Source organism: Desmodus rotundus, chromosome 11, assembly GCF_022682495.2.
Source record: "Desmodus rotundus isolate HL8 chromosome 11, HLdesRot8A.1, whole genome shotgun sequence".
Taxonomy (NCBI): domain Eukaryota; kingdom Metazoa; phylum Chordata; class Mammalia; order Chiroptera; family Phyllostomidae; genus Desmodus; species Desmodus rotundus.
This window is the reverse complement of record NC_071397.1, coordinates 4,708,248-4,720,853: the sequence shown is the minus strand read 5'-3', so window position 1 is coordinate 4,720,853 and position 12,606 is coordinate 4,708,248. Positions and strand designations below refer to the sequence as shown.

Here is a 12,606-nt window from a genome sequence, read left to right as displayed (position 1 = left end):
ATATTTTCAATGGAGCAGAGTCCAGGTTTTACCCTCAACTTCTGAAGCACATTTTCAGCTCAATATTCAGATGCATGTATTGTGTATATTAAAGGCTCCCTTTGTTCCCTGGTTCCCTCAGCCTTTGAGGGCTGAGGCTTCACCTGCCCTCCGAGCACCTGGCATGTACCCTGTTGGGCCAGGAAACCAGAATGACAAGATCCACATTTGAGAGAGAAGATCAGGCAGGAGGGAAGCTGAGCTGTTGGCAGAAGGAGGGGTGACGGAAGCAGGAGTGTTGTGGGAAGCCAGTCACCCTCCTCCCCTCCAGGAACACTTAATCCTGATGGACAAGGCTGGAAAAGCCTGTGACAGCCCTTTTGGGTCCCCCTGTGAAAAAGCCTGAGGTGGCAGAGGAATCCTAAGCTGGGCCTCTACTGTGGTCCCTCTCGCTGTGTCGTTCCCCAGATGCCAGGGGGCCATGCAGCATGACGCCGGAGCCGACCCCTCCGCACCTGGATAGGAGAGGCCTGAGTGCCGGCCCCCTGCCCTCTGAACGTAGCCTCCCGTTGTGTCCTCGTGGGCCTGTACTGACACACCTCTCCCCACCCATTTGTCACTGGCTGGCCTGACTGGAACACCATGTTATTTCCCCAAAAATAAGCTTCCAAAGAGGTCCCTGTCCTTGTCTTGGATAGGTTCCCTCATGTGACAGTTTTCCTGAGGGCTGACCACAGGTGTGCTTTGAAGGAGGCAGGGTCCATTCAGGAACTAGGAAAGATGGGTTTGGACCGCCACCGTTCTGTGCCCAGAGGCTGCCACAGCTGACCGCCTCAGGGGACCCAGGAGGCAGCGTAAGGAAATAGGAACACAAGTTGGACCAACATCTGGAAATCAGCGTAATACACTTTTATCCATGCATAAGGAACAAAAGCCATAGGATCACCTCAGTAGACACCAAAGAGGAATTTTGGCAGAATTCAATACCCTTAATGATAAAAAACATTCAAAAACCTAAGAAGAGAGACCTTCCTCACCCCGATCAGTGATAGAACCTGGTAAGTATGAAAGCCCCACAAAAAACACTGAATGGTGAGAGACCTAACGTTTTCCCCCTAAGATCGGGGACAAGAAAAAGATGTCTGCTCTTGCTGCTGCTTAACACTGCACTGGAGGGGCTAGCGGGGGCAGGTCGGCACGGGAAACGTTCTCTGATCAGAAAGGAGGAACTAAAACCGTCTCTGTAGATAACAAGATCTTATATATAAAAAACCCTAAGGAATCCACTAAAAATACTTTACAATAAGTGAATTCAGCAAGTTGTAGGATTCAAAATCTATATGCAAAAATCAATTGTACTTGTGTACACTTGCAATTGAACAAAGTGAAAAGGAAAGTAATTTTATTTACAATAGCATCAAAAATATCAAAGTACTTATGAACAAGTTTAATGAAAGGACTGGAAAACTTCCACTTTGAAAACTATAGAACATTGTTGAAAGAAGTTAAAGGAGAACTAAATGAATAGAAAAACATCCTCTGTTCACGGATTGGAAGGCTTAACAGTTAAGATGGCAGATTGCACCCACCCTATTAAAATCTCTGCTGACCTTACAGAAATTTGACAAGCTGATCCTAGAATTAATATGGAAATTCAAGGGGCCCAGAATAGCCTATACAATCTTGAAGAAGAACAAAGTTGGGGGGCTTGCACTTCCTGATTTCAGAACTCACCACAAAGCTACAGTAATCAAGATGGTGTGGTACCGGCATACAGACAGACATGCAGACCAGTGAGACAGGAGCGAGAGTCCAGAGATACACGCTGACTTTTATTTTGACTGGTCTTGACAAGGGCAGCGACGATTAGATGGGGGAGAATAATCTTCAGTGAAAGGTGCTGGGGCGGTGGGGTGTGTACATGCATAAGAATGAGGTTGGATTCCCATTTTATGCCACATAAAGAATTAACTAAAAATGTGTCAAAGACTTAAATGTACATGAAACTCTTTGAGGGAAACATAGGCATAAGTCTTTGCAACCTTGGACTGGGCACTGGTTTCTTAGCTATAACATCAGAAAGTACAAGGAACAAAATGAGAAAAAAATCAGTAAATTGGACATTGTCAGAATTTAAAACGTGTTCAAAAGATATATATCATCAACAAAAATTGGAAAGACAGCCACAGAATGAGAGAAAATGTTGAAAAGGGGAGAGACCATTGACTTATGGGGTTTTGGGGGGAGGGGGCTGGTGGAAATGTGTCAGAGTTGACGGTGGCTGACGGCTGTGCAGCCCTGTGATACACTTAAAGCCACTGAGTGGTACGATTTATTTTTAGAGAGAGGGGAGTGGAGGGAGAAAGAGGGAGGGAATCAAAGAGAAACATTCATCAGTTGCCTCTCACACGTACCCCAAATGGGATGGAACCTGCAACCCAGGCCTGTGTCCTGATCAGGAGCGGAACCAGCGACGATTTGCTTTGCAAGAAGATACCCAACCCACTGAGCCACACCAGTCGGGGGTGAGGGGTACAATTTAAATGAGTGAATTTAATGTCATATGAGTTCTATCTTAATGGAGTTACATTATATCATATCATACACATACATGGAAGGCGCGCAGCCTTGGCCTGACTTGAATGCTTCCTGTGTGCTGACACTGCCTTTGGCCTAGAGACCGTCCCTCTGCCCCTTGCCAACCCCAGCTTGGCCCCAAGTCGTCCTCAGTTGTCTACTAACACACACACACACACACACACACACACACAGTTGTGCTGTTCTGCCCCACTCGCTTGTGGGCAGTCCTGGGTGTTGGAAGTGGAGGGGGACTCCAGAATCGTTCTCAGGACCCCTCCAGTTACTAAGGTTTAGCAAAGCCAGGCCAGAGCTACGTTTCTGATCTGTGTACCAGGTGGGCCTGGGTAGCAGCATTCCTCTGAAGAGACGGTTGTGCTACCCCTTGACTCTGGGCCCCGAACCCAATTTGGCCCTGCTGGTGACTCCTGGGGCTGGGAGTCACCAGGCACCCTTGCCTTCCTTTGGCCTTTCCCCTCCATGCCAGCAACCTGAAGATTTGTGGGGGGGGTGGTATAGGAAGGAAAGAAAGGGTGCCCCAAAGAACTAAATGGAGTTGTTTGGGGACAGAGGGAATGTGAGAAGGAGCAGGTGCCACAGGTTGGCAGGGGGAAGTGTTGAGCCTCTTCAGGGCCACCCTCCCTTTGCAAACATGGAGACTGTGCACTCTTAGTCAGGAGTTGGAGCTGCTTCCCTTTCCTGGTCTCTGCCTTCCCCCCATAGGACCCCACCAGGTGGGGCTTGTCCATCTGCCCCTCACCCCACCCCACCCCCACCAGCTACTCAGCAAGTCTAGGGAGAGGAAGGCACCCAGGGAGAACCCTCCACCTTGCATAGACAGTAAGTCCCAGCCCAGGCAAGCAGGTATCTATCTCCCCAGAATCCCCACCTGCCCACCTGGATCGACATAGGAGGGGCAGGAGGGGTCCAGGCCAGATGTGCAGTTATCAGGCAGCAGCCTTCGCTCACCGCCAGCCAAGCCAAGACGGCTGGGTGAGCCACATGCCCTGTAGCTTTTCCCTTCCAGAGGGCCTCCAGCCAAGAAGCATATTTTATTAGGGGGTCTGGGGACAGGGTGGGAGAGATGGCAGAGGACAGCTGAACTCCTTACCCTAGGAAGGCACACCTGGGAACAGCCCAGGATCCAGGAAGAGGCCAGGGAGTTCCTGGGAAGCCCTGAGGTCTTCTGTCCCTAGAAGACCAGGACCAGGGCCGCAGAGACACTGCTCAGAACAGACTGCAGCTAGCTGGGGGAGGCCACCCCAGAGGCATAGGCTTTCCTGGGACAGTGCCAGGGATTGGCACTGGCCTGGAGTCTGGCCAGAAGCTGGGTGAAGGGGCTGCTCGGCCACAGAGCAGGCCTTGTCCAGGAAGCTGGGGTCTCTTAGAGAAAAACAATCCAGAATGAGCACGAGGCCAGGATCCCCCCCACCAGGCCTTGCCTTTGAGTGGTGACCCCTTTAGAAGATTCCAGCCAACACCAGGGAAGGCAGTAGTAGCAGACCCAGGAGAGGGCCCCAGATGCGACCAGGGCCCAAGTTCATCCCTGAATGGATTACAGGCTTTTCAGGGTCCTCTGCACCTGTAGGAAAGAAGAGGGATTGCCTCAGCCTAGAGATAGTTCTTCCTGACCCCCACCCCCACCCCCCAGGCATGCAAATAGGGGCCCAGCATCCAGGGAGGAAACCCCTATTCAGAGGGTGCATGCCCTGACCACCTACACTGGGGACGGAGTGTTGACAATGTGGAGTCAGGAGGGAAGGTAAGATGCTAGAGGCTTTACCTGGCAAGGACTGCAGGGCCAGGATTCGTCCACCCATGTCATCAGCGGTGGTAGAGGTATTGGAGAAGTTGAGCAGGGACTTGGAGAAAGTGTGCTCCATGTGGTCCAGTGTGGCCTGCAGCTCACCTGGCTCATGGTGGGCTGGAAAAACTGAGGCTGCGACCTCACTGGAAGAAGGCAACTGGGCCTCAGTGTGCCCCTCCCCCTGGGGGTGGGGCAGCAGCTCCTGAGTCTCTGTGAGGGACACCTTGAGGTGCAGAGAACTCTCTGGGCTCCTGGAGGGCATTGTTGTCTTGCTGGACTCTTTGTCTACCGATTTGAGGATGGGATCATTGGTCGACTTGGGGGAGGTAGCTGGCTCCTTATCCAAGGACAACAAACTGTGAGTTTCCAAAGACCAGGGGACCTTAGTACTTGTTAAGGGAAGAGGAGCCTTGGTTACCATGGAGGGCGGGCCTTCCGTTGCCAGGGAAGATGGGGCATCGGTCTCTACAGCAAGTAGAGCCTTGGTTGTCAGGGTGCCTGAGACCTCTGTTACCAACAAGGATGGACTTTCTTTTGCTAAGGAAGAAGAAGAGATACCCCCTTTTGTAGAGGTTGGGGCTTCAGTTGCCAGGGAAGACAGGGTCTCAGTTACCGGTTGAGGCAACTCTTTAGCCTCCTCTGAGCCACTGATGGGTTCTGCTAAGAGAAACAAGGCCTGGCATTAGTGCTTCAAGCAGGACCCCATATCTCTCACCCCACCCCAATCCAGGTGAGGCAACCAAATATCTTATAGAGACACACAAACACGCATACACCCTCTCCAGCGAATATGTCCCCCATTGATACTAAATGTTATTTCTTCTGATCGACACAGTTGTTCCTCCATCCACCTCCTTGTCCAAGTCTTCCGATCTCTGCGCTTGCACTTCCACTTTTTCAGAGCACGTCTCCAGCTGGGTTCCAGTTCCTAATACGCCCATTCGAGTCCTTCTGATCACTCCCACTAATCGGCCCCGCCCACCCCGGGCTTTCCTCGTCTGACCACGCCCACCAGCGCAGCCTGACTTTCTGCTACCTTCTGCTTCGAGGGTTGAAATCCAGTCACTCAGAATGACTGACTGGGCGCCAAAGTGGCTGTGCAGGAGGGCAAAACGGATTTGGGAACCCGGATGGGTGGGACGGCCCAGGGCCCCAGGACATCGCATCCCGCCGACCCCTCCCCTGTCCACGCACGATCAGGAGCCGCGGGAGCCTCCAGACCATCCGGTTGGTGTCCCCTCCTTTTTCCTCTCCCTCCCCACCCCAACCCCAACTCACCACAGAGGGAGTTCTCGCAGCGGTAGTCGGAGGGACATTGGGAACACGGAGTTCCCTCCTGGTAGGGCCTCTGCCCCTTCACGTTCCCCCTGCAGGAGGCCAGGAGAATGCTAGGGGTTGGGGGGGGAGCCCTGTCGACCCCTGACCCTAGCCCTCATACACACCTAGACCGGAAGTGCCCCTGGGTCTTACTTGCCCCCAACTACCTTGCTGGGCCCACAAGAGCAGACTCCTAGAGGTGCCCTCCCAGGTCCCCCAAGGGTATAGGGCATAGGCTCCAGATGATCCCCCTCCCGTGTCTTAGACTGTGTCTAACCCAGCTTCCCCTCTGCTCAGCCCACCAGTAGGGCTCCCTCGGACTCACGGGGGCTCATAGTTGCAAACCAGCAAATGGATATTGGTCTCCTCTACACCCTGGAGCTTCTCACAAAAGTGGGAGCCACAGCCAATCTTCTCTGTCTTGGCCCAGACCACCTGAAGGAGGGCAAACCCAACAACAGTTCAGCAGGGGTGGGACTGCCCGGCACCGTGTCTCTGTCCTAGTCTTGTACAGGTGGGGAGAGGAACAGTCCTTGTGGCCAATGAGATCGCAGCTCCTGAGGACAAACAGCTTAAGGAGAAAACGCCGAACTGGGGGGTGGGGGGTCGGGGGGGCCGGGGAGGTGGGTGGGAGGGGAATTCGTCTGGAACAGACTCTCTCCCCTGCCAACCACTATTTCACGAGGCCCCTCTTCCTCTGAAAACCTTCCCTTTTGATATCTCTCATGAATTCTTCCTGCGGGCTGTTCCGAGAGGCTTTTTTGCATTTTAAACAAGGTGTATATCAAAAGGAAACAGATGGGAGAATCTTAAACATCAGCAACAAGCAGCATCCAAGGAAGCGAACAGGAGGAGCCATTTTGGAAGGGGAACTTTCCCCAAATCACAAGTAAGCAGGGACCTGCTCTGCCGTCTCTAAGTGTGGGTCTCCTAGCTGCTGGAAGGGGTTGTATCTTAAGTATAAAACTTAAAAAGTCAAAACAGCCTGTGTGCACAGCCATGGGCTGAGACCAGCAGCTCCCCTTGCTATTTCTAGGACCAGTCTGCCCAGGACTCACACAGTCCGAGGCCAGTGTGTGTGTGAGACCTGGCCCTGGCTGTTAATTCTGCACACCCTCCAGGACCAGGATCTTTCTGCTTATGTCGGCTGAGGGTCCCCCATTGTTGACCATCTCCCAGCAGAAATGACCGAGTGCATGTCCACTCAGCCCTGGAGAACCCTGGGGTGGAGGTAGGGCAGACCCACTTCTGCTGGGCTCTGACATCAATCACTGTGGAAGATGGGGGTGCGGAGGGGGTGTGAGAGGTGGCAAGGGGCAGAGGGGGGACTGCCGTTCCCTCACAACTTCCTGATCTGTGTGGGTGATGCTGGGATTTCCTGCCCTAAAAATTAGCACTAAAAATATCACTCAAATGAGGCACTGGAAAATCAAATCGGTGGATTTGGGTGGGAAGATGGTTGGCCTATTTTTGTCTTTAAAAAAATAAAACTTGCCTTTGTGTCATTGTTGAACAACAAATAAGCATTAGGAAGAGGAAAAAACAATTCAGTAACGCTAATGGTAACCCCCACACACCCGAACACTTCTCATCTGCAAACGCAAACTTTCAAAATGCAGCGGGAATCCCAACGTAAGCGAAAAGTGGCTGCTTTCAGGGGACTCCCTGAAGCCCTCCCTTCGTGATGACTGGCCCTTATTTACACGTAGTGTTTAAAAGCAGAAGAAAAATTAAACAAACAAAACTGTTTATTCTCTTTATTTGTCCTTGGCAGGTTGGAAGCAGCAACGTACGCGCTATGCGCAATGACAGAAGAGGGACAGTGAGAGAAGATGGGGGGTGGAGGGGGACACTTACTGCTGGGGCACAAGCTGACTTAAGGCAGGGGACAGGACTGCTTAGGGCTCCGCCAGGACCTCCTGATACTGTAAGTGCCGTTCAGGACACGGCTCTGAGACACCTAACTAGGCCCCTCTCAGTACCAGGAGCCCCCCCGCGGGCAGCCTCGCTTCTCCCGCTGTGGTTTTTAACCAGTCTGAGCTGAAAATGGGAAGCAGACTTCATCAGAGGCCTGCACAGCCATTAACAGCTGTGCAAAGACGATTTTTATGAAGGATCTAAGGGGGCCTAGAGGGTGGACAAGGGCACACCCGGGAGGTGACCGGACGGGTGGCCCTGCCCCGGCTTGTGTGCTCCCGCCCCCCGCGCGCCCGCCGGCCTCGCACCTGCGTGTAGTGGCCGCACATCTGGCCCGGTTCGCAGTTGGCGGCGCTGAGGTTGTAGTGCTCCCGCTCGAGGTACCACTCTTCCACCGCCCGCGGCACGTCCATGCCCTCGTCCGTGATGGCGAACAGGTTCTCGCCGCGCCGCCCGCGCTCCTTGTTGTGACCCCACACGCACTGCTGAGCGTAGGCCTTGGCGAAGGCGGCCAGCTCCTCGTCCCACCTCTGCGGGGAGGAAGGTGGGGACACCTCAGGCCCAGTGGAGGTGGAAGAGGGGGTCGGGGGAGGAAGGTAAGGATGCCCACAATTCTGGACAGAGACGGGAGGAGTCCCTCGCTAGCTGAGTGACTCCTGGCTCTGATCCAGAACAGGTCTCCGCTGCTGGTGGGCTACTGTAGGGAGGTCAGAGGGCGCCACCCCAGGCCGTGAAGTTAGCCAGACTTGGGACGCTTCACCAGCTGTGTGATTTTGTACAGATTGCCTAACCTTTCTGAATTCTCAGGGTGTTGGGAGAAGGGAATGAGATCATATTTGTAATAATGTTACTATTAATTAATATTAGTATCTAAGTGAAAGGTGGGCAGTGACGCCCTGCCTACCTCCCAGGGCTGCCTCAACTGCTCTGAAGACCACAAGATGTCCAGTGAGGTGTGGGGCTGTTTATCAGCCATTCCCCTCCCCCACCCACCATGCGTACATCTGACTTGGGGTCAGCAGTCCTCTCAGCTCCCACTCTCCCCTTGGGGTAGCCCAGCCTCCACGGCTTCGCCAGCAGCAGGCTCCCCTCCTGCATGCTCTTCCCAAGTGCTCTCACTTCTTGTCAACAGAAAACCTCTCCCACCCCCCAAAAAAATTGGTCTCTGTGTGACTCTCACTGAGAGGCCTCTTTTCAGAGCCTCGGTGGCCCGAAGAGCTGTCCAGTCCCAAAGGCAGTCTTCTCCAGTGGGGACCTGAGGTGTGACAGCCAGAGGATAGCATTTTAGGCCCAGGGCCTCTGAGGCTCTGCGTTCCTGGCTGGGGAGGCAGGTTCCGTGTGTGTGTGTGTGTGTGTGTGTGTGTGTGTGTGTGTGTGTGTGTGTGTGTGTGTGGCGGGGGGAAGAGGGATTAACAAGGTGTCTGACCAAAGGGGTTGAGGAGGGAGGCCTGGATCCCATCAAACTTTGTCCTGGCCTCTCCTGGAAATGGAGTGCCTGGTCGAAACTCTTGCTCCACCCTCTGGGGACCCATCCAGCTGTGGGAGCCAGGCAGCCCATAAGGCACCAAGGGTTTGGGTGACTCTGAGGGGAGGAGGCCGTGTGTCCACACCCACTCCCCACCCACTCGAGGTTCTCAGTAGCAGCTGCCTGGGGTGTGGATGGGAGCACTGGGCTGGAACAGCCCCGCTGATGTGACTTTGGGTGAATCCCTTTCCCTCTCTGGGCCTCTTTGTCCCCAAACACTGGTCCCTGAGGTTCTGTCACACTCTGGCAGTAGTGGGAGCTAGAAAGTGGTAAAGGGGCTGGGTGCTGGGGCGGGAATTAGGGTGTGTGGATGACCCGCTGGGCTCCACACCAGACTGTAAGCTCCTTTGGGGTAGGGCTGTGACGTCGCCCCGCCGTCTGGCACAGTGCTGGCACTCAGCAGGTATTTGCCAGCTGTTGATGACGGAGACAGAGCCCTGCTTAAAGTGATCTCCTCCACCGAGCCCGGCTGTCATTTCCATCCTGACTAGGTGCCTGGGGTCCCACTATTACAGAGTCATTGCTTTGGGTCTTAAGGCTTCTCAGTGGTTCAGAGACCCTTGGGGAGTTTCAGGAGTCATGGCACCCGCCCACATTGGCCAAATGGTCACCAAGTGACAAAAAGTCCATTCATTCACTCATTCACTCACTCATTCATTCATTCAACAGTCTAAGGCACCATGTCAGACTGAGAAATCAAGGACCGAGAAGCCCAGATTCACATTATCATAAGCCAATAATTGGGCAATCATGTGACAAATGACAGATACGCAATGGATATTACAGAGGCAACAAAGGGCTATTTAGCCCAACCTGAAGGTGCAGAAGGAGACAGTAAGCTAAGTGTTAAAAGACGAGGCATTGGCCAGGTGGAGAGGGGAGAGGCATCCCCAGCAGAAGGCACTGCATGAGCAAAGGCATGGAGGTGAGAAGCAGTGTCTTGGCTGGGGGAAGGACAAGCAGTTCCTGAAGGAGAAACTGGGCAGGAGAGGAGGCTAGAGAGGCAGGCAGGGGCCAGACACACAGAGAGAACCTTCTCAGGGGTCAGAGGTTTATCCTGAGGCCCTAGGAGCCAGTGGGAGCCAGTGAAGGGTTTTGAGCAGGGAGGGTCAGGCCTGTGTGTTGGATCATTTATTCTGGTAGGAGGCCAGAGACTGAGGAAGCAGGTAGAGGCTGATCTAGGAGTTCTTGAGAGAAGAAAGGAAAGACTGAACCAGGCTTGTGCCAAAGAGATGGGGGCCGAGAGGAGGATTCAAAGAAAACTGAAGCTTCTGGGAGGTACGAGTGGTGATGATTAGACGTGGAGGCTGAGGGAGAGGGGTGAGTCCGCGATAACCCCCACCTGCCTCAGCCACGATCGTTTCTTCTGGTTAATCAAACACTTACTGAGCGCTTACTAATTCTCAGGCACTATTCTAAGGGCTTTGCACATATTCACTCTTAATCTTTACAACCACCCTACAAGGAAGGTGTTATCCTGCCCAGTTTACAGATGAGGAAGCTGAGGCACAGAGAGGTTAAGTAATGGGACTGAGGTCACACAGCTAATAAATGACAAAGTTAAGATGTGAACCCAGGCCATCTGGCTTCAGAGGCTGCATTTACCACTGCTGAGGTTGCCCCGGAGCCTTGTTCCCACCAGGCAGCAGCATACCTGAACTGCTTTCCAGAACGTTGCCCACCCCTGAGGCCCATCTCTGAGGGCAAAGCAGCTCCCAGCCTGTGTAGCTCCCAGCCTCAGCCAGCAAGGCTCTAGGGCTTTAAGGATCCACAGATGGAGAAACTGAGACCCAACAGCGAGTTCCAGGCATCAGTCGGGGATTTGTCAGCAGAGCTGGTGCCGGGCTCCTGAGCTGTGTCTGCCGTCCCTGGTCGCCCAGGCCGACAGGGCTTGAAATGCGGGGGGTGTGTGCTGTGTGTGTCTGTAGAGCCCCTCCAAGATCTTCTCATATGTCATCCTGCTGAGCCCCACGTGATAGGTCAGGAAACAGAGGCCTTTGACGTTAAAGGGACACAGCAGAGTCACTTTGCCAGAGCAAACGTGGCCGTTAAAACTCCAGTCTTGGACCCCCAGGCTCACTGCTATGTCCCCCAGGTGCGACCTTGCCCTGGGCACCAGATAGGGCTCCCTGGACACTGCCCCTCATCCCTCCGGGCCACCCGATGGTGGCTGGAGGGGATGGGCCAGTCTAACCCTCAGAGAGGGCAGGAAGGGGTGAATTCCTCGCTTTACCTCTTTTAATCCTGGCCGTGAACACCCTGCCCCTAAGCATCTTGCCTCTAACACTGCCACAGATAACTCTCCCTCCCTGGCAGAAGTAGCCACCCCCCCAACCTGGCTTCTGTCACCTGTAGGCATGTCCGTGTATGTTCACTACTTCCGCAGGTGGCACTGCTTGTACACAATAGTATTTTTTACATTTTAAACTTCATGTAAATATATCCTACTATACACACACACACACATACATATATAGCTGAGATTTCGTCCCCCCCACTCGATATATGTCTATGACATTCATAGATATATACTGATATATATGTAACTCCAATTATGTTGAGATATATACATGTATATAACCCTAATTATAACCCCACTTTACACATGAGGAACTGAGGGTCCTTACTGGGTTAAGGGGCTCACCCTAAGTCATGGGTCCTGCAGGTGGGCAAGAGGCAAGACAGATTTGAGCCGTGTGGTCCAGAGTTCTCACTGCTTCCGCTGCTGCTTCCTGTGCTCACCCCACCTCCTCAGCACCTCCCTCCTACCCCAGGTGCCCCGTCCCATCCTGCTGCCCTGTTTTCTCTTGCTGTGTCCTTGGAGGGTATCTAAAAGACTGTTGTCACCAGATGTCCCCCTCCCAGGGGCACCTGCATTTTAGGAAGTGCGGGGAAGGAAGGGGTCATTGGAGTGGGAAGCTGGGGTATCCAGGCCTGGCTCTATCAGCTGAGTGATCCGCAAGCCCCTAAAGGACCAGCCTGTCCCTCTGAGCCTGTTTCTTCATCTGTGTGAGGGGCTGTTTATGAAGACCTGTGAATCATACAGTGTCAGAGACTCTGTTGCTGACCTGAGAGGTGAGTCCCTGTGATAGCTTCAGCTAAGGGGTGGGAGGGATCAGCGGAGGGCCCTGTGCAGCTCCCCTTCAATCCTGGCAGGTGGGTGCATCTGGCCACACTCACCATTTGCAGCATGTTGGCGGCCGATGGGGACACCTGGGCACGGTAGAGGTTGTGCAGCTTGACCATCACATGTCTCTCCTCATCGTCGAGGGCTCTGGCAGGGCCTGTGGTGGCCACCAGCAGTAGCAGTGGCGGCAGCAGAAGCGCCAGGAGACCGTGGGTGCTGTGCATGGTGGCCAGACCTCTCTGCCTATCCCGCCCAGGGGTCTGGCAGCTAGATTTAAAGCCCTTCCCACACAAGCACCACCCTGGCTGGGGCGGCGGGAGGGGCCGTCTGGAGGCCCAGCCCGGCTCACACAGTGTC

At 53.8% G+C, this 12,606-nt stretch overlaps 1 protein-coding gene across 2 annotated transcripts; it reads right to left on the bottom strand.

The window, feature by feature from the left end:
* Window positions 1-1,219: 1,219 nt before the first annotated feature.
* On the bottom strand, window positions 1,220-12,595 carry PI16 (peptidase inhibitor 16). Of its 2 annotated transcripts, none has more exons than XM_024557994.4 (6): window positions 12,303-12,595; window positions 7,906-8,127; window positions 6,006-6,115; window positions 5,642-5,730; window positions 4,340-5,023; window positions 1,220-4,138 (listed from the first exon to the last, which is right to left on the bottom strand). In XM_024557994.4, the coding sequence occupies exons 1-6, from the start codon at window positions 12,471-12,473 to the stop codon at window positions 4,017-4,019; spliced, it is 1,398 nt and encodes a 465-aa protein (XP_024413762.2). In that variant the 5' UTR covers window positions 12,474-12,595; the 3' UTR covers window positions 1,220-4,016. The 2 variants fall into 2 exon arrangements, with proteins under 2 accessions (XP_024413762.2, XP_024413763.2); XM_024557995.4 differs by having other exon boundaries at window positions 4,340-5,020; window positions 12,303-12,593.
* Between the last annotated feature and the right edge of the window lie 11 nt (window positions 12,596-12,606).

Excerpts from the sequence above, each read along its gene's own strand:
- PI16 (XM_024557994.4), bottom strand. The coding sequence starts at position 12,473 with ATGCACAGCACCCACGGTCTCCTGGCGCTTCTGCTGCCGCCACTGCTA. Across the intron at positions 8,128-12,302 it reads CCGCCAACATGCTGCAAATG|AGGTGGGACGAGGAGCTGGC; the intron begins GTGAGTGTGGCC and ends TCCTCCCCGCAG. Across the intron at positions 4,139-4,339 it reads GGCCCTGCAGTCCTTGCCAG|GTGCAGAGGACCCTGAAAAG; the intron begins GTAAAGCCTCTA and ends TCTTTCCTACAG.